This window comes from Misgurnus anguillicaudatus, chromosome 1 (assembly GCF_027580225.2).
Source record: "Misgurnus anguillicaudatus chromosome 1, ASM2758022v2, whole genome shotgun sequence".
Lineage (NCBI taxonomy): Eukaryota > Metazoa > Chordata > Actinopteri > Cypriniformes > Cobitidae > Misgurnus > Misgurnus anguillicaudatus.
This window is the reverse complement of record NC_073337.2, coordinates 18018828-18046576: the sequence shown is the minus strand read 5'-3', so window position 1 is coordinate 18046576 and position 27749 is coordinate 18018828. Positions and strand designations below refer to the sequence as shown.

At 38.4% G+C, this 27749-nt stretch overlaps 1 protein-coding gene across 1 annotated transcript in view; it reads left to right on the top strand.

Annotated features, from left to right (window-relative positions):
- The window catches only part of nav3 (neuron navigator 3), a 164713-nt gene that overhangs the window by 108098 nt on the left and 28866 nt on the right, over positions 1-27749 (top strand). The window contains exons 11-19 of the mRNA XM_073867495.1: positions 5647-6015; positions 7387-7518; positions 21090-21210; positions 21444-21714; positions 22141-22870; positions 23614-24048; positions 26203-26244; positions 27090-27241; positions 27355-27547. Coding sequence (XP_073723596.1) covers positions 5647-6015; positions 7387-7518; positions 21090-21210; positions 21444-21714; positions 22141-22870; positions 23614-24048; positions 26203-26244; positions 27090-27241; positions 27355-27547 — 2445 coding nt within the window. The remainder of the gene's footprint in view (positions 1-5646; positions 6016-7386; positions 7519-21089; positions 21211-21443; positions 21715-22140; positions 22871-23613; positions 24049-26202; positions 26245-27089; positions 27242-27354; positions 27548-27749) is intronic.

Sequence of the window (27749 nt, the reverse complement as noted above, 5' to 3'; positions counted from 1 at the left end):
AAACAATGAATCATTGTGACTGCCTAAATGCAATTATTCAGCAGGATTCATTGTCTTATAATATAAGATGAGCTTGTATAGATTGAAATACTATAGAGACAGAGCTATGACATATCTTTAAATCACATAAACAGTGCATTGTGACATCAGGAAGTCAACCTGTCTTTTCCTGAGATATGTTTTAGTGTGATCTGCTTTTACACTAGTGACATTGGGTTTAGGTGTGAGGCTTATTATTGGTTATAACTGACATTGTATGATTTCAAACAAAATCGCCTCGTAAAGTAGTTAAGTTTTTTCTGTAAGAACAGGTTTCCACCCTTCCTTGTGAATTGTATATAGAGGATCTTCTTTACACACGTGTACTATACTGATGTGGATGCAATATAGCTGAATTGATCTGGCCATGTGTTTCTGCTTTGGAGCTTCCCAGAGCTTAAAAATTGTATTGATTGGCATTAAAGAATGAGGGCTAATCTCATTTCTCTGTCTTACCCCTTCCCCTTTGTCTTCGTCTTCCCCTTTGCCCCTCGAAACCGAGTAAAGGGAAAGGGGTAAGACAGATCGTTCGTCTAAAAAATGAGACACCACTCGATTACCGTTTGCGTCACCTTCCCTTGCTGCTAACTGGCTGCTATGTAAACAGACAAGCGTTGACAAACAAAGAAGATGCCGTTGTCTCAGGTTGTGGTATCGATTGCCTGAGCGGAGCTCCACAAATAGCGCATAACTTAGCTGCTAGCTAGCGCCTTAACTAGCGATTCAAAACAAAAACATTACAATTAAAACCGCTTGAACATTTTATTAAAAGTATCATAAAACGTGAGTGTCATAATATAATCTCAATTAAATTGCAGAAAATAACGTTACTTTCATTTGTGTGACTTCTTGACAGTTCGACGTCCATCAATAAAACGTCTTGATGCCGGCTCTCCTGAGATATTCCTACATTAACGTTTACCCCTCTCTTTCAAGTGTGCTCCTTATCACACTTCGTTTCAAGGGCTATGTATCCCTACGCCTTGGCCCTAGCCCTTGATCAAACAGAGAATTGAGACACCACTTCGCCTCACATGAACGCGCAAAACCGAGGTGAAGGGGTAAGGGGAAGGGGTAAGACAGAGAAACGAGACGCACCCTAAATCTTCTCCGTCTATGAGTGTGACATTTTCAAGGTCAAGCAAGCATCTTAGACAACAATAAACAATGGCTCGAGGTTTTGAGGCCAAGCATCGCAAGAGGTTTTGTACACAATGCTGAATGCTATAAAAAGATTAATCATGTAAATATATGTAAACTATATGCAGGTGTGAAAGTTTTTGTTTTAAAGTTGGGTCACATTTGTTTTTGGGGTCCAAAATTCTGAGACCGCTAGAGAAATGCTTATGTTATGTTTCCATATATGTTATTTTTTTCCGCGCTGAAAACCGCCGCTGAGCATCGAGAGTTGAAAGAGATTCAACTTTGGGTGAAAAGCTCCGCTCGTCAATGTCAGTTCTCACACGGCCATCCAATCACAGTGGAGGAGGGGCGGGACATTGCCACAGCAACCAACCGGCTCACAGCTCAACTATCAGAGCTACCAAAGCGCTCGGCTGAAAAACAGCGTCCTCAAGGGGTTTTCAGCCGTGTTTAAAAGTTTTGGTGTGTCCAGCCCCATAACCTAAATAACAATTTTGATGAAACGTTTAAATAAATAAAGTTTTTTTTTCAAACATCTCTTAATTTGCACCTACACTCTCAGAAAAGATACAAAAGCTATCACTTTTTAAAAAACTCCTAATATGTACCATTTTGGTACAGATATGTACCTTTGAGGAACCAGTATGCACCGTTAATGTGTACCTTTGAGGTACCAATATGCACCTTTTTGACTGGTAATCTAGAAATATTGTACATTTCTTGAACATTTGACATCATTGTTAAAAGTTTTAATGGCTAATAATGTCCTATGTACTTTATATTATGTGTGTGTCAATGCACTCAGTAAAGAAGGTTCGTCTTCCATAAATCCAATTGATCTGTCTCTATCCCCCATCACTTACATACTTGATCTCATTTTCAGCACACTTAGTTACACCCTCATTACATCATGTCTATACCTTGTCGGGTGTCATCCCAATACACTTAATTTTTTAAAATACACCTTGAAACATCATCTTTCTGTATTAGTTCTGTAATTCAATACCTTCGGTGGATGTTGACATGACCTTGTTTTCATTGATGGCTTCTGCAGCATAATTTTGTAAGGTGAGTTTCATCAAGCCATTAGCTTCCCGGCCATTCAAGAGAGGCGAAGAGACCAGGATAGCAGATTCAGAAAAATCCCGCAGTCGTACTCTTTCCCGATAGCTGTAGTATGTTGCTAAGAGACAAGCTTGTTGAGAAGAATATAGCGGAATTGGCAGCTGTCATGAGGAGTGACATCAGAGAAGATGATAAGCACAGGAGACCGGTCCAGCGGGTAGTTTTGGAGATGAATTCGTTACATTACATTTATGCATTTGGCAGACACTTTTATCCAAAGTAACAGGCAGTGCATTCATTATCAGTTTTATTATCATGTTTGCTGGGATCGAACCCATGGCATTTGTCTACCAATTAAGTTATAGGAACATTAGATCCTGTATAACAGAATATATGAACACATTAAACTTAGCCAATACATTTAATTTATATGAAAAGACATTAATAATAGATTGTTTAGCACTCAGATTCTTAATGTCACTGTAATTGCACACAAACAGCAATATATTTAGACCAATACAATTATGAATACAACTTTATCACAGCCACCATGTGTTGGCACACTATCTAAAGATGTGCCAAGGGAAATTATAAACACTTCTGTCTGTACCACCCACTCAGAAGACCTTTTTGTTCAAAGTTTTGTTGGTTATTTGTTTGCACATTGCTCAGTCAATTTTATCCATACTTTCCCTACATATTGGCACCAGCATATGCAATGCTAAATGAATGTACTGTTGGTGCTGAGTCACAACTCTTTAGTGTATTTTACAATAAGAACATACGCACACATACATGATATTTTTGCAGCCCTGGGCACATCCAATGCTGGTGGCCGCCCTTTCAAATATGTCACAGCAAAACAGGATAACAATAGATGCGGAAGCTATTTTAAGGTGGGACCCCTGGACTGTTCAATAAAAAGTTTTATACCATGGGGCTGTTGAATGCTTTACGGTATTATGATTGGTTGAGAAATTCCATGGGTATGGATTATGTTCAATAAATGCTCACCTAACCTGTCAAATGTCTTAAATAATCACCAAAGCAATGTCTGTGGTATAAGTGGAATAATTGACTACGGTCCTTTGAATTAATTGAAAATAATGCACACTCACAGTGTAATGGCATTACCACCTTGGCTATGCATTTTTTTTTTTGGAAGCAAATGCTGTTCCTGTAGCTTAACTGGTTACAGTGATGTGTTAGCATGATAAAGGTCATGGGTTCGATCTCTAAGGAACACACATAATGATATAATGTAAACCTTGAATGTACTACACTGTAAAAAAGATTTGTTGGTTCAACTTAAAAAAGTACAGAGCCCTAAGATTGGAGCAAAAAAATCTAAAGGTTAAGTTTCATGTGCTCACGTGAAACCTTCATGTGCAGAATAATTTTTTTTTATTTAGTTTTGCGTGCTCACGCGAAACTTTTGCGTGCGCGCGCAAAAGTTTCACATGTGCACACGAAACTAAACTTAAAAAAAAATTCTGCACATGAAGGTTTCGCGCAAGCGAAAGTTTTATGCAAAACTAATTGCGATAGTTTCACGTGCGCACGCGATAGTTTCACGTGCGCACGCGATAGTTTCATGTTCCCTCAGGGGCTCCGTAAAAAGGTAAGTTACCTGGTTGCATTAATTTAACTTAAAAATGTTAGTCAACTCAAAGAAGTTTGATAAATAAAATTTGTTGTGTCAACTAATATTTTTAAGTTGAATTATATCCACTTTTGCCATACCCTGTTTGCAGCAGGCACAATTATATTACGCAGTGTCCTCAGCTATTGAAAGTTATCAAGGGGACTATTTTCAGGTACTGCGTAATTTCATTGTACCTGTTGCACACACGTTACGGCAGCAAAGTCATTGATTATTACGGCGGAAGAGAGTATATTTCCTAGCCATATCTCAACTTTTAATTTTACATCGTTCTCAGTACACAATGTAACTACAGGAGAGTTTAAATAGGAAAAATATCGAAACTCTTTTTTTGAACGCGATGCTTATGCTCTAATCAGATTCAATGGATTATGCTCAGCTATGCTAAAAGTGCTAGCGCCAGAACCGGGGATTGTCTGAATGGATTCCAAAACGGTAAAACTCAATTGTTTAACTCTATGAGAACTGGAAAATGAGCATATTTTCAAAAAAGTGGAGTATTTCTTTTACAGCATAGAAGTAGCTTCGGATAAACGTGTTTGCCAAATATATCCATGTAAAGTCTCTTTATAAGATTTTGTTAACCAACTTGCATGCCTAACAGGCACAACAATCTCAAATTATTGGTGTTTTGCATACGCTGTATTGTAAGAATATTAATATACTAGCACTGTAACCATGACAACATTGCCTTGGTGCTGATGAGACATTTGTTAAGACACTCAAAATTGACCCCCTCCTTGGTCTCTTAAGTGTTAATATGTACATTTAATGCTTCCTGTATTATTATTACATGATTGTTTCTCCACCAGAGAGCGCTGTTGCCAGACCTGGTTGTCTTTCTTTTGTGCATGGGGTGTGTCAGTATGGGCATCTGTATCTGAGCATGTATTCTCTCACACATTCACACATCATCAAGCGTCTGACATGTGAACACGCTCAGATCAATACACACATACACCCTCACACAAACAGAGATAGCTTTAGTACCTCATAAAGGTCAGGTTGAAGTCACAGTGTCAGTAACATGCTTGTCGATGGACTGCTGATTGGTGAAGTGGATTAAACATGACACAATCAAAATAGCTTGTGTTTCATGAACATCAGCCATCGTGCACAGTTGCACTGACAATCTTTCTGCTTCAGCTGGGTCCTTCACACCACACTGAACACTTATAACAACATAGACAGAAGACATGCTGTGGAGGGAGACGCCGTTTAATATAGACATGTGTGTTGCGGATAAGAAAATGAAGGAGAAATGTGGAGAAATGATAGTTTGAGCAAAACTTACACTTCTGTCAACATATAACCGATTATAATATGGTGGACTATGCAATTCAATACAATTTTAAGGTAAAGGTAAAGATTTTCTGCAAATAGTGACCTCACACCAATCTAATACATGGAGTTTGTTGATTTCTTTGAATTATTAAAAATGATGTAACCATCATATTTGTGTCTTCGATAAATCTGATCAGCATAAATCTGAGCTGATATAAGAAAGTTGGCATAAAGACAAGATATTTTTCCATCTAAACTTTACTTCTAAAAGATTGCTGCATTGCAGGGTCCTCAAACTGTCAAGTAAACGGTTCACCTTGGCGCAGGTGTAGTCTTAAAATGGCACATCAGCTGTTTTAAAAGCAGGATATTGATCTAATTTCCCAAAAGCAGTCCCCTCTGTAGCTTCTTTTATCTAATCATCTTCTTTTTTATTCTTTCCTCTTTTCTAGTACCCTAGAGACAACATTCGACACCACAGTAACTACAGAAGTGAATGGGCGTGGCCTTCCCGCCCTCTCCAGTCGCTCCTCAGCCATGGCTTGGCGTCTCGGCCAATCGTCGAGTCCCCGTCTGCAAGCCGGTGATGCACCTAGCTATGCCCCGCCTAGATCCACTGCTGGCACCACTGGTCGCTATGGTGACCCCTCAAGGTTGTTATACACTGCCCCCCTGAGGAGAGCGACCGCCTCAGGGGTAAGAGGATCAGAGCCGGGAGAGAAGGGCGGGATCGCGGAGGCGGGGCCAGAGGTGGACGTTACCGGATATGGGAGTGATGGAGAAATACTTGCGAAGAATGTGCACGCAGATGACATCAGTGGGTAAGAGACAAAGAAATCATTTTAATTAGGACATTTTAACCCTATTGATGAATTACTGATGTTATTGCCTTTATATGGCTTTATAAGTATGTATAAGCGAAGTATGTATTTATTATAGGTGTGGTTGTATATATATATATTTTTTATTGTTCACCAAGTATACTTTTTTGATGGCAAAATTATGCATTTTGATAAAGGTTCAAAATTAAAAAGTTCAATCATATTCTTCCAATGCATTCTTAGACAAAGAAATAACTCGGGGTCAATGAGTGATGCGCTACTGCTTTTGTTCTTGCTTCCTTTATCCTGATGTATAGACAGGGAGACAAATAGGTTGAAGTGTATACAACACATACAGGAGCTGATTTATTGACACTTGCTCCTGAACAATCTGTTTATTAGTGATGGAAATATCAGCTCTTACACTGTCAAAACCGCACGCAATACATCTGACTTAAAAAGCAATTAAAGGTATAGCGGAGGATTTTCTCGAATTTTAGAAAAGAACCGCCTTCTCCACTTTTTTTAAAAAACGCAATTGCACAACACTCTTGATTGACAACTAGGAGGACCAATAGTCTTGATGATCCACCCGGAAATAGAAAATCCTCCACAATACCTTTAACTAAATTATGACACTGATTATAGGAGCACTAATGTATTTTGTGTTCGCTTACCCATGACATGTTTATAACTCCCTGTATAAAACCTATCCACACCGTGAAAGAAAAGTCTTTTTTTCAGTATATTAAGGTAATTAAACTAGTCTATTTAACAATAAACCTTAAGCATGTAATCTAACCCTGTACTAGACTGTATGCATATAATGCAAGCTGCTGCCAGCTGTATTGTCTAATTGATATATAATAGGTTTACATTGTAATTTAATTAACCACAATTAACATTAAAATTACGCATGAATACATTAAAAGAATGAAAAAGCAACAGTGTGGCATGTTTAAATGGTTTAATAAAGGAAAACTCGCAATTAAATCACTATGGACCTGAGTTTAAATCTTAATATAGCATATAACTATATAGCATGGTGCATTTAAAATGCGTTTAAGGCAATGATTTACTTACTTTATTAACTTGACCTATAGTTCCCACACAGCACCTATCTTATAACAGGTGAGGAGACTTCACGCACATACAGATAGTAGTGGATTGTGGCGGTAGGAAAGTAACTTACAACACAATTGGTCTTCAGCAGGCAGTCAATGTGCAATAAATAAGTGCATTTCCGAGATCTCCATAAATCATCCAATTTGGTTTTGCCACCCAGCCCACAAGGCGCCAAAAAAGGTCCCTGCTCTTCCATAGCCATAGCATCACTGTTTGCTACTAATTTTCCCTTTTTTAATATTTAAGGTATCATACAGACGGAGGTCTTTATTCTCGGAACGTGGACCTTTATTCCCGTAATGTGGGTCGCGCCCCTGAGCTGACGCCTGCTCGAGAGGTCATCCAAAAAGGGGTCAAAGAGATGCAAGGGGAGGACAGGTGAGACTTAATGTCATTAATCATATGAATAAATATCAGTTCCAAATCCCTGTGACAGTATGTCAAGATTGAAAGGTGGATAAAGGTGTTCACAGACGCTTCCTGTAATATTTGAAAGAGGCACATTCACAGACCTGACAGCATCGAGTCTTTTTAGTTTGAAGGTTTGATGGGAAAACTCGTTTAAAAAAGTAAGAAGTTCTGATAAGATTTAAATAAATGTGCTGCACTTTCCGTAAAACAGTGCAGTGTTGGCAAAATGTTGGGAAACCAAATTAGTTTCATTGTTGGTCTACTTCGCGGTGTCACTGGATAACAGGACCCATAAATTCAGAGAAGCAATTCTAAATGAAGTGATTTATTAACTCATTCACCGCCAGCCTTTTTTTGAAAAGTTGCCCGCCAGTATTTTTTGATTTTTACAAAAGTTTCCTTCCAGGAAAATTTTCTTCTAAAAATATATAAAAATACAAATATATCAAATAAAAAAAACAGACCCTCTGCTTTCAAACAAACAGACAAAATGGGGAAAAAAAACATTTCATCCTATCTATATTTTTTCTCTGTTAAATATGGGTATTTTTCTTCAAAAAAAAAAAAATTGCATTTTTGTGAAGAAATGTTGTTAGAGATCAGATTCAGAATGATTATTTAAACATAAACGTGTAAAATAAAAAAATAATTGCTTCTTTATTTTTCTTGCTTTGTATTTTATAAATTGGGTAAGTGTGCCATCTAGTGGATAATTACGGTATAAAATTTAACCATAAAACCTCATCAGGAAAACGTTTTTTTCATGCTTAATTGATGAGATATGGCAAAGGGACAGCCCAAGAGGCCATATGAATGACCAATCACGTTTTGCATTGTGCCGTGTCATTTTTAGGAGCTTGGAGATGTCGTCACAATAACAGACCGGTGTGCAACCTTCATTTACAAACATCTTTAAAATTTATAACAACAATAGCACAAAAGTTGACACCATGTGATGAATGAGATTCAGTGTTTGAGGGACCTGATTGCAGTTTTGTGTTGCGTTTTAGCCAATGACTGCCCATATGAACACAACAGGCCCAGGTACAGTGATCCGATCAGTTTGGATTTTTCTTGTCACATTTATAAGCAATTAAATCTAAAATCTGATATAATGCTCCGTACTAAAAATGTACAGGTTTGCACGAGGATGTGCACACCACCAGCGGACTAGGAGTGGCAGAGCGACGCAATCTCATTCATTTTAATGGAAGCTTTTCTGCGACACGTGAGAAAGAAACAGATGGTGAAAGGAAGTAAGCGTGTCCAGCAACCTCAAGAAACCTACGAAAACTTTTACGTTTTTGGTACTGCTAACCGATCGGAAGACATTCACTATTATTTGTTCCCACCCTAATGTGCATTAAAAGTGCAGGGACTGCTTAGAGGAGCATGATGTTTTTGTCTGGTTATAATCATTCTTCTGTAGACAAGGATCAGCTGTGCAGAAGGTCCCCAGACTGAGCCTCAGCCCCCAGACAAATGCATCCAACCCATCCAGATTGGATGTCACATCAGTCTCTGTTACTTAAAATTTGGCGTTAGGAAGTTACCCCTCCCCTCTCTCATCCTCCTTCCCCTCTCTCCTCAATTTTGTTCTCAGACCAAGTAGCTTTTGCTCAACACAGGTTATTATAGTAGCAGCTCGTATATTTTATAGCTCTTCTGAATGATCCTAAGCGTTTACTGGTCTGTGTTTTATGGTTAGTATTTCACCGGCCTCTGACTCCCTGACCAATTAGCAGCTGTAATTGGGAAGATAAACATGATCCCTGTGCACTTGCTCTCTGTGCGCTGCGGTGTCGGAGGGTGGAGTGAGCAGAAGGTTCCAGAGGGACTCATTACAGGCGATGCTTTATGTCGATCCAACTCTGTCTCTTACTTTGTGCTCTTTTAATCTATGTACAGCTAAACCCATCACTCTGATTTAAGCATGCGCCATCTGCTCCATTCATATATTAGTGGTTCTTCCAAGCAACACCATTGCTATTGCTCATACTGTACCCAGTAGTAGGGGTTTGGAAAAAGTATAATACAAATATTAAACTTTAGTCGTGCACCGAATGATATCGTGTGTGCAATTGTTTCTCTAAGCATACAGACTTAGTTTGTTTTTTACTTGGTGGATCATAAGACTGGAAAATAAATAAAATAAAATAAAATAAAATAAAATAAAATAAGTAAATAAATAAATAAAATAAATGTTCGTATATTAGCGGGTCTTCCAAGCAACACCATTACTATTGCTCATACTGTACGCAGTAGTATGGGGTTTGAAAAAAGTATAATAAAAATATTAAATTTTAGTCGTACACCATTTTTTTATGTTAATGATATCGTGTGTGCAATTGTTTTTCTAAGCATATAGACTTAGTTTGTTTTTACTTGGTGGATCATAAGACTGGAAAAAAAATACAAAAAAAAAATACAAAATAAAAATAAAATAAAATAAAATAAAATAATAAAATAAATAAATGGAGCCAGCTGCTTCATTCATATATTAGCGGTTCTTCCAAGCAACACCATTACTATTGCTCATACTGTACTGTACTCAGTAATAGGGGTTTGGAAAAAGTATAATAAAAATATTAAACTTTAGTCGTGCACCATTTTTTTATATGAATGATATTGTGTGTGCAATTGTTTTTCTAAGCATACAGACTTAGTTTTTTTTTTACTTGGTGGATCATAAGACTGGAAAAATAAATAAGTAAATAAATAAATAAATAAACACATAAATAAAATAAAATAATAAAATAAAATAAATGAATAAATAAATGGAGCCATCTGCTCCATTCGTATATTAGCGGTTCTTCCAAGCAACACCATTACTATTGCTCATACTGTACGCAGTAGTAGGGGTTTGGAAAAAGTATAATAAAAATATTAAACTTTAGTCCTGCACCATTTTTTATGTGAATGATATCGTGTGTGTGCAATTGTTTTTCTAAGCATACAGACTTAGTTTGTTTTTACTAGATGGATCATAAGACTGGAAAAATAAATAAAATAAAATAAAATAAAATAAAATAAAATAAAATAAAATAAAATAAAATAATAAAATAAAATAAAATAAAATAAATAAATGGAGCCATCTGCTCCATTCGTATATTAGGGGTTCTTCCAAGAAACACCATTACTATTGCTCATACTGTACGCAGACTAAAATAAAATAAAATAAAATAAAATAATAAAATAAAATAAAATAAAATAATAAAATAAAATAAATAAATGGAGCCAGCTGCTTCATTCATATATTAGCGGTTCTTCCAAGCAACACCATTACTATTGCTCATACTGTACTGTACTCAGTAATAGGGGTTTGGAAAAAGTATAATAAAAATATTAAACTTTAGTCCTGCACCATTTTTTTATATGAATGATATTGTGTGTGCAATTGTTTTTCTAAGCATACAGACTTAGTTTTTTTTTTTTACTTGGTGGATCATAAGACTGGAAAAATAAATAAATAAATAAGTAAATAAATAAACACATAAATAAAATAAAATAAAATAAAATAAATGAATAAATAAATGGAGCCATCTGCTCCATTCGTATATTAGCGGTTCTTCCAAGCAACACCATTACTATTGCTCATACTGTACGCAGTAGTAGGGGTTTGGAAAAAGTATAATAAAAATATTAAACTTTAGTCCTGCACCATTTTTTTTATGTGAATGATATCGTGTGTGCAATTGTTTTTCTAAGCATACAGACTTAGTTTGTTTTTACTTGATGGATCATAAGACTGGAAAAATAAAATAAAATAAAATAAAATAAAATAAAATAAAATAAAATAAATGGAGCCATCTGCTCCATTCGTATATTAGGGGTTCTTCCAAGAAACACCATTACTATTGCTCATACTGTACGCAGACTAAAATAAAATAAAATAAAATAAAATAAAATAAAATATATAATATAATATAATATATTTTCTATATATATATCACCACAGTATCTACCATGAAAAAATATATATAAGAAAAGGATCCAAAAATAACATGAGCCCTTAACATGTCCAAACACTTGCAGTGACTTCATGATATTAGCAACTAATAAAGCCTCACAACAGTGATACTGGCAGCTTCTTAACTTTCATCCATTTTAATAAAGGAGACCATATTTTCATCACAGCCGCCAGTCAGCGGCATCTTTGTGCATTGACGGTGCGTAACAGCGTAAACGGCGGCTGTCGTCTGCTGCGAGCGTCCATCTGTGTGTAATACCTCAAAGAGTCCGACTGCTGAGATTTGGGCGTTTAAACAAAGCTCACTCCATCTCCCTACTGTGGTGTGTAGCTCAGTTGGAATCCCTCAGGCTGGGGAAAATGAGATTATTTCAATCTGCTGTTGCCCTTTTAAATCCCTGACTGCTGAATAAGCACCAATACAGCGTGGCCAACATCAACACGTCTCCTGTATAATAGCAATAATTTTGACTCGCAGAAATCCAGCGTGAAACTAAAGGCTAAAAGCGAGTAAATCTTCTGTTGTTGTTTTTAAGTAATCCTGTAATAATATTCAGTGAAAAGATAAAATGCGGTGTTGGCTAGCATGACGCACTTCGAAGGAGCTTAAAGTAATGGACATTTATAATATATGTAAAACTTCCATCAGACAATGATTAATCCAATGGCTGCTAAAAGCCTTTAGCTATAAATACTCCCATCATGCAACATAGATGAGGCTTGGCTGGCGGCAACTCTGAGGGGCGAGGTTGAAGAAGCAGGACCTGCATGACAGCGGCAAAGACATGAATAAATAAAACCTAAATAAATAAATAAGACGGGCTGCTCGTGACAGCTTGCTCGGCACTTTTGTACTTGAAAGGAAAGCTTTGGGGATTGGTTCGTGTTTATTTGTGAGACGACTGAATATGACAGTGCATGTTTGTGTGTGTGGAAGAGATACCGATGTTCAAATGAAATGGGGTTTTGTTACTCTGTGGTAAACAGAGGGTTGGTTTGGTAGTGATTCACTTTCAAAGACAATGACAAAGATTCCTATTAGACTGAAGATTTTGCGAAGGATTCTGTATTTTCCCTTATAGGGTTTCGGAATGGTGTGGGAAAACTATTATTGTGAACTGAAAATGATTTATATTCCTGTTCCTGCACATTTATCACAGTAATATTGTTGTGGTTATAAATGTTCCAGTTAAGCATCTAATTTGGTGCAGAAAAAACTCACAAATTATTAATGTTTAAGATCTATGTATTAACAATTCTTATATACTTTTGCATAACTTGACATGAGTTACTTGTTTTTTTAAGATGAGATAGCCAAACTTATCTGCATGAAATTGCATTTTCTTGGCTGCCCATAGGAACAGCATGGACCCACGCACAGTGATCCAATCACAGTCTGTTTTATTTTTATGTCACATTTCTTAGCAATTAAATCTAAAATCAGATAATGAATGATTTATATTGCTGTTCCTGCACATTCATCACAACGATATTGAGTCCTGGAGTTCCTGCTCGTGGTTATAGTCACAAATTTTTCATTTCTTTTTCACTTTCTGTGTTAATTTTAGGGCACGATAGACAGATTTTGATATATTTTGGATGGATGGATTCTCAGGTGATGTTAAGCGGCTTTTGCATCTGAGCTCTTTATTTATTTCCGATTTATACTGTAGCAAAAAAGCTGATCATGGTCTTTTGATGCATTCCGATATTTTTGATTATGTATTTGATGTTTCCAATAATAGTTTGCAATATCTAGTCAGTCTCTGGTTACCAAGACCCCCTGCCTGCCTATCAGACAGTGTTTCCATCCAGTAGCCCCGAATATCATCCATCAAATTTAATAGCATCTGGACACTTTCTTCTCTCAATGCAACAGTAAAAGCTCCAGGATAATAACATTTCTCATAAACATTTTCTGCCTGATCTATCCACATTTTTAGTTTGCAGAGTTTTTGAGGTGCAAATTTCTCTCTCCTAATTCCCCATGGACATTAAACAGTGACTTATCGGGGAGCTATTCGGATACGTATTTCGTTATTCAGCACTTTTTAGTTTTGAACTTGAAAACCTCCAGCCAAGAACATTTACAGAAGAGCAGAGTAATTATTGCTTATCCCACATGGGATAAACTGTTGAGAGTGCTGGCTCAGTGTTTCATTTTAACTTTTAAACTCCAGTTTAAATTCTATGCAAGACAGGATACAAATCTCATGTGATGCATTTTGAGGCATCACAGGAGCAGACTGACATAAAGGATGTTCACTGAATTTTAAATTACGATACTGTACGAAAATAAAAGGAGATGTGCATAAATGCTTTATGAATAAGGCAATCCCAGAATGCATTGTGATGGGCATTAGCAAAAAAATTAATAATGGGGAGTTTGCGGATGTTATTTACAGATATTTATTTAATTTAAAGGATAAGTCAATTTTCTTTAAAAAATCCAGATAATTTACCCCCATGTCATCTAAAATGTTGATGTCTTTTTTTGTTCAGTTGAGAATTTTTTTTTTTTTTTAGGAAAACATTCAAGGATTTTTCTAATTTTAATGGACTTTAATGGACCCCAACAGTTTCAATGCAGTTTAAATGAGCAGTTTCAACGCAGCTTCAAAGGGCTCTGAACGATCCCAAACGAGGCATAAGGGTCTTATCTAGCGAAACGATTGTCATTTTTGGCAGGAAAAATAAAAAATATGCAATTTTAAACCACAACTTCCCATCTTCCTCCGACCGTGTGACGCGCGTCACGTAATTGCGTCATGACATTGAAGGTCACGTGTTACATAAATGAAACGCATATTTGCAGACCATTTCAAACAATAAACTGACACAAAGACATTAATTAGTATCATTCCACATACAACAACGTCGGAACGGTCCTCTTCTTAACACTTGTAAATACTGGGGAGTAGTTTCAATACGTCATCAATGACCTCTTGATGTGATGAAGTATTAAGTGAGGTCGCACGGAAAAAGAGAAGTTGTGGTTTGAAAGTGCATAGTTTTTTAGCTTTACTATTTGGTCAGTTTGCATGTGTTTAGATAATGGACTCTCTGAATTGATCATCGCCCTGGTGAATGTCCGCACTTCAGGAATAAACAAACAGAACTTTCATTATTCTTCAGACAACAAGTCTGCAATCGTGATTTCCCTCTGTTGAGCCTTTGTGGGCAAACAGGTTAAAATGCAAATGAGAGTGATGGTTAGGTTTTTGCAGTAACACTTTTTCATTCATTTTATTAAGAATAATAACTAATCAAATTACAATCTTATAATTTGTAATACTCACAGATTATCCAGTATATCCCCTCTCTGTGGGTGCCCCACTCCTTTCAGGGACCCCCAATGGTGTACAGACACCAGTTAAAAAAATCACTGCTCTAATGTGGTCCCCTGAATATAGTGTAACATGTTTTAGATGATGTGTTTTTGTGGCTGTAATTAGCTATTGGCATGACTAAGTTAAGTTCTTACGTTAGTTTTGCTGGAAGTAATTTTTTTACAGATACAGTGTACTGTAATTTCATTGCACTTTAATTTCATATCTCTCTTATTAGAAACAGTTTGGTTTAACTTACTTAGAAATGTAGTTGTAGCTTTGGTAGAACAAGGTATTAGAAACACAAAGGTCATAGGTCAAATATTAGCAACACAAAGGTCAAAGGTCACATGCTCATATTGTAAAATATGAAATAATCAATATTAATACAGTTTACATCTTCTTTTATTGTGGGTTTGTCTGTTTAGGAAGGTCTATTGTATATCATTGAGTGATCAAATGTATTGATCTACAGATAAAAATGGACTATATCTAAAGTCTAAAGGGACAATGTTGACGATTTTACAGTTTTGATCTGCAATGCAGAAACCGAGCTATTTTTTTTCACCCTGGGCATGTGGAGTGACGTGTGTCGGTTCTTGTTTTCATAAGAGCATTCTTTTGTTCTGCCTCCTCAAGGTCATCTCATTCAAAATGACTTGATTTAACCCAATGCATGCAACAGCTGAATTACATAGTTTTTTATTGAACAATTCATTCCTTTTGTTAGCTATTGAATGACGCATTTTTTCGTGAGCTGCATTTATTCCTTCAAGAATGCATGACATGTTAAGGTTCCTCCAAATGCCAGGTGCACCTACATAAAGGTCCTTAAGAGATTTTACCCAGCATGCACAAACTTAAAGTTCGACCCTGGCTTTGACTTTGACTAGAGTCAGTCTCTTCAGGCAACGCCCTGGTTGTATGAAGATGTCTGTAGCGTTTCTTAGAGAGCCTGAAGGGCCCAGGGGAGGGGTCGGAGGCGGCGGGGTGGAGCTGTTAAAAGTGGCGAGATGGCTTTATCTTTCCTGCAGCCGGTGTTTCGAGAGTAAGCAGGTGGGCTTCGTTTTTCAGCCGCCCTCTCCTCCTACATTTTCTTCTTCTTTGCTTTTCTCTTGTTTTTTCTTCCCCTTGAGCTACAGAATGCCACACATAGCCGGTATAGCCAGGCAGCATCAATCGGCATAGGGCGGTGAGTCATTGTTCAGGTTTTGCTTCAGTATCTGTTGACTTGTCTTCACTGGTTCTAGGATATAGTTTGCTATGTTGGCTACTCTGAAAGGCCATTCAGGTGGTGTAATAAACAGCTACAATAATAATAAATAACGTGACTATTAATACAATAGCGTTGCTTTGTTTACTGATGTATAATTGTGCTATTTTCAGGATTTATCTGGATTATATTTTGGTTTGAGCTTGTGGAAGTAATAGGAAAGATAAATATTGTTACTGTTTATTAGAGTTAACATTCGAAGACTGCTAAATTTATTTATTTTTTATTTATTTTTTTGGATAGCAGATATTGTTTTGTTAAATGAGTTTCTTTGAAATTAAAGAGTCAAAAAAATCGCAGGGTGCCGTGGGCCCTAACCACACATATTTTGCTGGTCTTTGAATTGGAATTGGATTTAGCCAAATTTACTGAACTAAAAGCAGAAATAATTGGTAGAGTTGGTTGCAAATGTTTCAGAAATTGTGTTTGTCTTGTATTTGCTTATTTCTACATTTTTGTTTTTATGTCATATATTCAGTATGTAAATATACAGTACGGACAGTAAATAAATGATAACATGCAGAATTATTATAGAAGCTTATTTTTTACACTACATGAAATAGGTTACTTTCTCAAAATTACACGACAGCATGAAATATATTTAACAGGCCAATGAACACAGCAAGTGATCAAAAAAGTGATTTATTATCATCCACACAGGATGCAAAATTTGGATTCGAGCGTTGATCCACAGCTCTTTCAACACTGAATATTGCATGAGAATATTACTGTATGCTTGAATGGATGCTTTCACTGTGCACTAAATAAAATTAAAAAGATGACAAACATGCCATGAGGTGCATTTTAACTAAAATAAATAAATCTGTGCCAGATCATATTCATACCAAACATATTGCTTTTCTTAATCTAAATTTTGAAAAACAATGCAGCTCTTGTTAATAACATGTGCTGTTAAAAGACGTCTTGTAGTCTCTCCTTAAGTTGGGTCTGTTGTCATGAATGTACCGGTCTATAAGGACATAGTCCAGTGAAACCTGCCCTACATGTCAGAATCATCACGGGTGAGACATAGGAGCGACTGGTGTCAAGGGACTGAAAATAATAAAATATTCAGTCCATACAGGCGGGTTTCTAGGGCAACTCTATAAGGGGGCCTCAGTAGCATTACGACTGGCTATGCTTACATCAATGTATATTATTTTTATAAAGCAAACATAATATAAATCCAAGGATTTTTAAAAAGTTAGTTTGGATAAATTTGTCTGCAAAATGCAAATACATAACATATTAAAAAAGACATAAAAAGTTTTTCAATGTGCTGTACATGCACTCTAAAAATGTCTGGCTTATTTTTAACACATAATGGGTAAATATTGGAACACATGCTGGGTTCAAAATGACCCAATGTAATGTTGGGTTGTTGTTATGCACCATGGGGTATAATAAACTAACAACCCAGCATTGGGTCAATTTTAACCCAGCAGTGTGTTCTGTCCAGTATTTACCTATTATGGGTCAAAAATTACCCAGCCGTTTTTAAAATGTGCTTAGCATAAAATATAAAATATGGTTCTTTTGTACTAGAAAATTGTTATTCCACATCCTGTGGAAATGGAGATTTAGTCACCATACTGGCTGTATAACAGTGACTCTTTTCCTGTGGACACGCTCAGTGGGTACATGGCTGTGTGAAAGAAATAATGTCAAGGTGACCTTATCCAGACAGTCCTTGCTAAAAAAATTACCTCATACACATAGGATGCCGACCTAAGATTGAATACCACTGACAGTCCCAAAAGTTTACTTTTCTTTTTGCATTTTAAAAGGGGTTACCAATGTGTGCAGTGAGAGCAGAAAGTCTTTAATTAAAAGCTCTCAGGCGTATGTAAGATACCAGCAGAGTGCGTATAAGGGGGATATTTTCAACTGAACTGGAATGAAGTTGGGTGGATGTTGATTTGTGTACTGCAACACAGTGCACTTCCACTTTCAGCATTAAGTTTTATTTAGCATTCATCTGAACTAAGCAGTCACCTGTGACTACCAACAAATCATAATATGATAAGTCTAGCCAAGTGTTTAAACATATGCTGCTAAAATGCTTTTTTAAATTTAAATGTATTTCATGGTTGACTTTACAATTGGATCACTTAGATTTTTTTGGTATGATGAGAAATTATTGTAGTCGTGTTTGTTTGACTAGGTATACTAACGTCTTGGCACATACGTTCATTAAATACTTTTGCTTCATATAGGCTAAATCCTGGCCTCAGGCCATTCAGAATCTGTTTTTAAAGTTATATTTTTTGGCCATTTTTGCCTTTATTTGAAAGTACATGGAGGAGAGAGGGTTATGGAATCGGAAAATGACCATGAGCCGGGAATCGAACTCGGGTCACCGAAAGTGCGAAAGCACCACACGTTGGAGCGCTGCCCACTACACCATTGGCTCCAACTGGCAGAATCTGTTAAACGGCACATTGGTTTTTCAGCAAAGTCCTCTAAGTGCACTGAAGATGAATGTGAAACAACAGTGGATCACATTCAAACTTGGGTCGTTTGTAAGTACTTGGACCTGAATACAATTTGAATGTGGCAGCCACATGCATCAATTGAATTTAATTTTTCAATTCAATTTTATTTATATAGTGCTTTTCACAATTGTTAATTGCTTCAAAGCAGCTTAACATTAATAGATGTAGGAAAAGCATAGAAAAGCGAGCGTAGTAATAATGTAACGCATACAGCAAAGTATTAAGTTAAGCCAATGGTGGCGGACTCTCCAGGGGATGAAAAAAAAACCCTAGGAGAAAAACCCAGAGGGAAAACTCCTAGGAGGAGAAACCCCCCTGAGAGAGATACATATATATTTATATATATAAATATATATCTAGGTATGTGAACGGGTAAGCGGATTAAACTGGTTCCGCCAGTGGTCTTTGGTCAGACATCGGCTGGGAATCACGTTGAATGATGGTCAGTAGATCAGTGGTGTGATGACCTTTACAGCAGCAGGAACTGGGTCTGTTTGTCTCATTGTCCCCACAGTCGAGGACGAGACAGGGAGAGAGATACAGAACCCTATTAGCGTAGCGTTCACATGTAATGCAAGTGTCATACAGTATTGTGGTTTAAATCAGCTCGGTTCCAGACAGGCTAACTATTGCGGCATAAGTATATTACCCAGATGAGGTATGTGAATCACAGCGCCCCCTAATGTGTGGTTCATGTTTGATCTTTAGTTGCATCTTTAATGATTTAGCAACTATTTATTATTTCTTGTCCAAAGAAGTTTTTTATTTTTATAAGTGGGGGGTTTTGCCAATAAAGCTTGCATGCACTTAGAGGGTTTTGCAGCGAAAGACTGAAATACTAATGAAATGACTAAAGTGACATTTGTGAAAATAAGGCATTTCAATTACAGACTAATAATCTTTTTATTGCCATTAAAGTAAATTGACTAAACTCAAGAGCTTGATAAAAAATGATAATTTGCAAGAAAACATGTCAAAAGCTGTAGCTCAATTGATAGAGCATTGCATTAGCAGCTCAAACTCCCAGAAAAACACACCTACTGATAAAATGAACACATAAAGTACAAGTTTTACATTTGTTTTACATTGGTAAAAGTGGCTCATCTGTGAACCAGGATTGTCTGTTTTATAACAGCCTTTAAACATGACCACAGACTAATATAATTCTAATTTGCATTGTTGTATAACACAACATCGAACTCCAAATAAAAGTGTCAGCTGCGCCTTGGGTTAAAAAAAGGAGAAATAACAGCGCTGAAAATCAATAACTGTTATTTTTGGAGTGATTACACACATGCACACAAATGCAGAACTTCTTTCTATCGCTGGCATCTTTAGAAACACCCACACGCTGGTGTTAAGAGCCCTGCGGGGTCTCTCACAATTATAATCCAAAAAGCTTTCAGCCTCTCAAAGTTTTCTTTTCAATCCATCGTGCATACATTACACAAGTCAAGAGAGAATCTGCACATGCTCTTTAAGAATTTTCCTAACTATTTTCTGGAGTGCAAATGCTGGCCGGTCGTGAATGTATTGAATTTTGAATGGCAATCGTGTTCTGCCTGCTTTTCTCAGAATTGTAGAAACAGACTTTAGACAAGAGAATGTAATGTTTCAGTGATACAGTAATAGATCTGAAAATGTATTTCTTTTTCTCAACGTCTTGAGTAATTGGGTTTTCTGTAACGGTCAATTTAGTCTATTCAGCTCAGTCACCCGAGTGTAATATACATTTCCAAGATCAGATCTCAAGTGTTTATTAAGTGTGTTGACATATGCATGCACACAAACAAACAAATTGGGGTGACCTGTTTGCTTAGCAACACGAGACAGAGATAGGCAGCGGGTGATAAATATCAGCATATGATTTATTTGGTCTAATGGATTGAAAATGGGTTTGTAAATGACTGCATAAAGCTGTGCAATTTTGCACTTCCAATGATAACTTCCAGTCTACATACATCCAGATTTACAGAAATGGTTCAGCATAGGGTGTTGTACACCCCTCTTTAATTAGACATAGTCTAATAAATGGGAAGGAATGAGCTCTGGTGAACAATGAAAGACTGTCAATAGTAAGTTAAAGGCGGAGTCCATGATTTTTGATAGCCAATTTTGATATTTGAAATCACCTAAACAAACACGCCCCTACCCCAATAGAATCTGGACCTTCTGTTGATAGACCCGCCCCACACATACGCAACCCGGCAAGGATGTCGGTTAGGAGACACGCTCCTTACTGCTGATTGGCTATAAGTGTGTTTTGGTAGTCGGCCCGTCTCCTTTTCCAAAGCGTTTTTCAAACATCGTGGACTCCGCCTTTAATGAGAACTGAAGGACTAATATAATTAATGATATGAATAAAATAGTGCCTGGGTGTTTTACAGTGGTGGGCACTGACATTTTATTTACATACATACACTTACAAGTATAATTTCTGTCTAATCCATCATTCATATGTCTATCTACAGCTGGGATGACAGCAGTTCGGTCAGCAGTGGTTTGAGTGACACCTTAGACAACATCGGCACAGACGATCTGCATCCATCCACATACACGGGCATCTCATCCCGCAAGAGCAAAGCAGCACAGGTGCACATACGCTCTCATCTTATGTATTTTTGTTTCCTCACACACACATACACTTTTATAAATAGCTTCGTACCAGCAGTCTGTCAGGAGGCCGCAACAGATTGAGCAGAATAAGAGATTTGGACATTTTGCTTTGGCTAGTAGGAATAGCTGGGCCATCTGTCAAATGCAATGCATGTGTGAGATTACCGTGCATGCGTCCGTGCTATATTTTCTGCCTGTGTGATTTACAGTCGAATAAAGACACGCACAGACATGTGGAACAGGATGGGAGTAGCTGGGCCGGTGCTGAAGATCTGAAGAAGGTTGATGAGGAGATTGAGCCAGGGATGGACCCTTCATCCAAGTGGAAGACCTCATCCTCATCAGGTCAGGGTGAAGATGTTGGGCAGAAGTCAGGTTTAACAATGTCCCAAACAGGCTCCTGGAGAAGGGGCATGAGTGCCCAGGTTGGCATAACGCCACCGCGGACCAAAGGCACATCTACCTCCCTTAAAACACCAGGTATGTAGTGTTTTTTTGTTTATTATATATAAAGCTTTTATGTGTGGTATTCAAAAAGAGAACTTTAAAATGCTAAAAAAACTTTCCTACATTAGAGGCCTTTTGCTAACCTTAGGGGACTGGTGCATGGGTATCCAATTTTAGCTAACCTTTAAAGCTAAAACTCTGTCAAGCTACTTGTTTGGACATTCAGCAGAAACTACCAACTTTGGCTGATATGAGAATACTGCTCGATAGTGAGATTTAGCTGTGCTGTGCAAAAAAAAGTGTTGTTGGCGAGAGCAACACTGCTTTTGGCACAGTGATTTTCCATTGTATTGGTGATGATTGATTGGGGTTGTAAATTATTTGCAAATAAGTTAGCAAAAAATCCAACACCCCTGGCTGACAGTGTTGAAAGATTTCATTACATCTTTGTGCTGACAGGTAAAACAGATGACGCCAAAGCATCTGAAAAGGTCAAGACTCCTTCCAAGAGCCCGACCATCCAGCGCTCACCATCAGATGCGGGAAAGAGCAGCGGAGATGAGGGGAAGAAGCCACCCTCGGGCATCGGACGACCGCCCACCACCAGCTCCTTCGGCTTTAAGAAGATTCCAGGGCCTGCCGGGACCCTCATTACAGCCAGCGGGGCCACGCTGGCCAGTGGCTCGGCCACATTAGGAAAAGTACCCAAGTCTGCGGGCATCGGCAAGGGCACACCCATCGGCAATGGCCGGAAGACAAGTCTGGATGGTGCGCAACCCCAGGATGATGCTGTATTGTTATCCTGTAACAGTTCAAAGGTTCCACTTCAGTATCGTTCCCTGCCCAGGCCTGCCAAATCATCCAGCGGAGGAAGTAGTGTGGTGTGCCGCAGCGGGAATCGTTCAAGCTCTAGCAGCATCGATTCGAACGTCAGCGGAAAGTCAGCTGGAGGTGGTGGAGGAGTGGGAGGAAACACAACCGGCACTAAGAGGAGAGATGCGGGGAAAGTGGGATCGGGACGCTCGAGTCCCGTAACCGTCAATCAGACGGATAAAGAGAAGGTGTCTGGATCGGATCAGGAGAGTGCGGGGCTTTCCACATCTCCCAAATCCAGCCCCACTTCCACCCAATCTGGACTCAGACAGCCAGGCTCCAAATACCCAGACATCGCATCCCCCACATTCCGCAGGTAAGGAAAGTTGATAGATCAAAAGCGAGGTAGGCGTTTAGCATCGGACACAAATGGACACTGGTGGATAGTAAGAGAGCAGAATTGTTATTTGTGGTTTAAGCCATCATCTGATGTTGTGGGCCATCATTGAGGGCATATTTCAAGATATTTCCTCTAAAAATATGTAAGATGGACGTGAGCTGCCTCAGGCTGTACTGCACTGCTGATTTCATCTGCCAATGAGTGTTTTCGGCTATGTTTTTCAGAGATGCAAAACATTTTGTGATGGATTGCAGAACTCATTGTTTTAGTCGTAGCTCTAGTCTTTCTTCGGTGCCTTTCCCATCGGACCGCCTGAAATCTCATCTACAGCCTCCAAATGCTAGGATGAACAAGGGGGGTGGTAATTTGAATCTCACTTCAGCTTTAGCAGTCTGATGTAGCACAAAGCCAAAACTCAGGAGGTTTATGTTGCCACCTGGTGGTTGTGGTTTGTAAGTGTGAATATGCAAACACCACGGTAAAACTTTGTACACTTAATATTTATACTCAAAAGCAAAGGATCATAGTCAGAATAGTGCAAAAAGATGAAAGAAAAGGGCAAAATTTGATGACATGCCTTCTGTAATATGGGTGTTTTTTTGTTATTGCTGGAGCCGCAAAGATTCAAAAAAGAACATGATTCCTCATTTCTTCTTTCTATTTCTTCTTAAACTTCTTTCCATTTTAACATATTAACTTATTTCTTTGTTTTTGCCTAGGTTGTTTGGCAGTAAGGCCAGCAGTAAACCCAGTTCACCTGGCACACCTGATTCTGGTAAATGCCCATCAGCGTTGGGCAGCCCTCACGGCACACTGGCTCGCCAGGCCAGCCTGGACTCACCCTCCTCAGGAACAGGTAGTCTGGGCAGCATGGGCGGGCAAAGCGGAGGCAGCAGTCCGCTATATGGCAAAACACCCGACCTGGGCACGGACTCCCCTGCCTCTAGTCCAGCTTCGGGTCTGTCACTGCCGTCCAACGCCCGCCCGTGGCCTCCAAACCTCAGCAGCTCATCTGCGGGCAGTAAAGACACCCTGAGCTGCCACAGTATGACCAGTTTACACACTAGCTCCGAGTCCATCGACCTACCCCTCCCACATCATCACGGACCAAAGGTCACACGCACGGGTAGCGTCAAATCCACACTGTCTGAAGGGTGAGTCTTCCAAGTCCAGTATTGTTTATTTATTAAACAATTGAATTAAATAATAACCTTGATGCCTACCAAACTGTAAAGTCAGAATAAATTCTCAAAATATGTACCCCCACACTGGGGAGCTTTACACCTTTGTGTTAGTACCTTAGAGGTACATATAGGAACCTCAAAAGTACATATTGGTACCAAATGTATACATGTCTGTACCTTATGGTACATATTAGGACCTTTTTAAAGGATACTTCCTCAGTGACAGCTGGGGTACATATTTTTCTAACATAATAAGCACAAAGCTGCACATAAGGATACAAATAGTTGCCAAAATAGTCAACAGTTAATAGAGCTATTTAGTTTGTAGTTTTTTTAAGAATTGAATGAACTATTATATATGCACCATGCATTGACATTTTTCTCACTCCATCTACCATCCTAGATTAATTTTTCCACGGTTTCACTGCATTATCGGATTGCCTTTTGTGTATAATGTGCATACAATGCTGCTTAAGACAATTTGCTCAAGATTATTCACCTAAAAAATCTATGGGTCTCTTAAAACAAAATTTTGGAACAGGGAAAATGTATTTCTTCCTAAAACTCAGTAGTAAATATTCAACATGTCTTAATGAAAGTACTGTCCTGTATTGCTTTCTGTCAGAGAAGGGTTAGGTTTGGGATGAAATGGTCTAATGTTGAAATGTAGTAGTCAAATGCTGAGTTTACACCAACCGCGTTTTGGGCATGAAAATCGCGTCTACCGCGCCTAGTTTGCCGCTTGAACACTTTGAATGCATTTGCGCGTGTAGAGCGGAGTAGACACGCAGAAAAAGCAAGCATTTGACGCGCGTCCGAGGCAAAATCCGCTTCTTGTGGGAGGGGCAACTGCTATGCGGTTGTCTGTTTGCAAGATAACTGATGTTGATTGTGCATTTATCGAGAGTTTGTATGTGGTAACCTTACTATAGGGGGAAATAAAAAGCGCGATCGATAAACGTCATGTGACTCAAAAGTGAAATGTGTATTACAGCTTACCAGGTTGCCCGATGTCCTCACTGACACTATTTCAAGCGAGGTCCTTTTTATTCCTGTCTCATCTATAGAAATAAGAACTTGTGTCGTATAGCTCCGGGTGACTGCTAACAGACAATAACAAGCGTTGGTTGAATGAGTGACTCCGGGCGGGGCTGCCACCACAGCAGCAAACAGGCTCCTGATTGGTTAATGCGGCGCGAAATTCCACCAAACTTCACATTTTTCAACTCGGGCGCTAGCCGCAAATTCGCGTGAACCGCAAAATGCACAAAAAGCACATTCACGCGTACCGTGCACAACGCTCAATTCGCGCCTGAGGCGGAAACGCGTCTTCCGCGCCGCGCCGAACGCCTCTTCCGCGCCGCGGGACCTCCTGACGCGCGTCAACGCGCCTTCACATTGACTTAACATTAAAATCACTCACGCTTCACGCCTCTACCGCGGTTGGTGTAAATGCAGCATAAGGGTGTTTTCAGACCTAAGCCTTTGTTTCGAAACCTGGTACGTTTTCTCCCTTGATTCGGTTCGTTAAGGGATATGTGAACACGGCAATCATGCTCGGATCCGCACCGAAACAACTGCCCGGTTGGAAACGAACTCTGGAGCGGTTAGGTAAAAGTGTGAAAGCAGTCCAACCCAACGTACCAATGAACAGGCTTATTCCTTTATTAACCATGAACATATCTGATTGGTGACGAATTCTGGTAAACACATCAACGCCATTCGAAACCAAAGCGCACCTATTCCTTATAAAATGTCTTCTAGTTGCTCTTCTCCATGATAAGAATGTTGTCCCGCCTAGTTTTGATTCCCGCTCACAATAATGAAGTAATATAACCACAGTTACAAAAAAAAACCACACACAATTATCCCACAAACGTTGACTGTCAATCCTCACAGAATCGTAATCAGAGAAAAAATTATTAACAAAGTCTGGTCCTTTTGGAAATATTGTAGCGATTTAACCCCCAGTTTCGGAACAAAGCAATGAATCGACAGGTCTGACAACACCCTAACAATCATTTATGTAATAAGTAATTGTGATCTCGGTCTAGATTTAATTTGTTAAAATGTGTGTTTGTTGTACTGTATATAACATTCTGTCTCTCTCTTCTGTTTTAATAGCATGCCTCTTGACCGCAACACACTTCCCAAAAAGGGACTGAGGTACTAATTTAATCATCTTAATATCTCATCTAATTATTCATAAATTAATTGTTTGTTTTATGTTCTCGACTTCATCATGCAACTAGCCTTTGTATTCACATGATCTGTCGCTTAGGACTTTAATTTGTCAACTACATATTTATCTGTTTGTTAGTCGTGTCCAAAAAGGCAAGCATCAAGTTAGATATTTAAACTGCACCGCATGCAGTATCTGTTGCTGTGACTTTTTATCACAGAAACACACTTCAATCATTTATACCACAAGCACAATGCTTTTAACAAGCAATAAAATATTTATAGGGCTAAGCGCTCAGCATTTAAACTAAATGAGAAAGTCCTATCCGATCCATCATTTAAAAAGTTATCTGTCATCTATTGTGGCGAAAGTTAAACGCAGTTAAATGCCAATGAATGCCAATCAAATGCAGTCTTAAATGTCACGTGATATTTTAATACCAAAGGCTGAACACTGGTCTCCATTGACAGATGCATTGATGTGCTCGCTGAAAACATTTGTGCTAGAAAGATGTGCGGGAACTCTATTAAAAGCTTTATGAAATTAAATGAACTGTCCTTCAAGCACACTGATAAGTCTGCCCACTGCCTGAAGCTATTACAGCTGAAGAAGGCACGCAATAAAGTGAGGGCGGCTGTCATTGTCATGTTTCACTGTATAAATCATTTTTTACACCCCATCACACCCGTGGATTTAATAGGTCATTTTAGTGCATTTTATAGACTCAGTGCTTGAATCATTAAGGCTGCATCCTGTTATACCAGTTTTCAAATTATATAGTGACTTGATGGAAATTAATTCAAAAACTGTTTTTTTATCCCTGAATCAGGTACCCCCCTTCCTCCAGACAGACGTCACATGAGGAAGGAAAGGAATGGCTGCGCTCTCACTCCACCGGAGGTTTGCAGGACACAGGAAGTCCACTTTCGCCACCGGGCACAGCATGCACAAACGCAGGCAAATACCACTACTCAAACCTGCGTATGTTTTTTTTAATATACCATTGAAACATAAATACTGTACAACAAATACATAACAAAATTGTGATTTCACATCTATATATCCTCATATTCTGATATTTGCATAAAATGCAGTGAGTCCCACCAATGTGCCCCAGTACAATCTCCCTGGCACCAGTATGAGTCGCTCTAACAGTATTCCAGCACATGATTCCTTCGAGCTCTACGGGGAGGGAAACACTTTGGGCGGAAGCGCCACCTCGCTGGAGGAGCGACCACGCGGCATGAGTCGATCTGGCTCTTTTAGAGACAGCACAGATGAAGTTCAGCATTACATATTCCTGAAGAAATACTGTACTGTACTGTATACACCCAAATTTTTTCTACATGAATAAATCGGCAACAGTTTTTTTATAAATATGCATTTTAAGAACTTGCATTGTTTACACTATCCAAAAAAGGGTCCCAAGCTGTCACTGGGGCTGTACCCTTTAAAAAGGTCTTAATATGTACCATTTACTGTATGTACA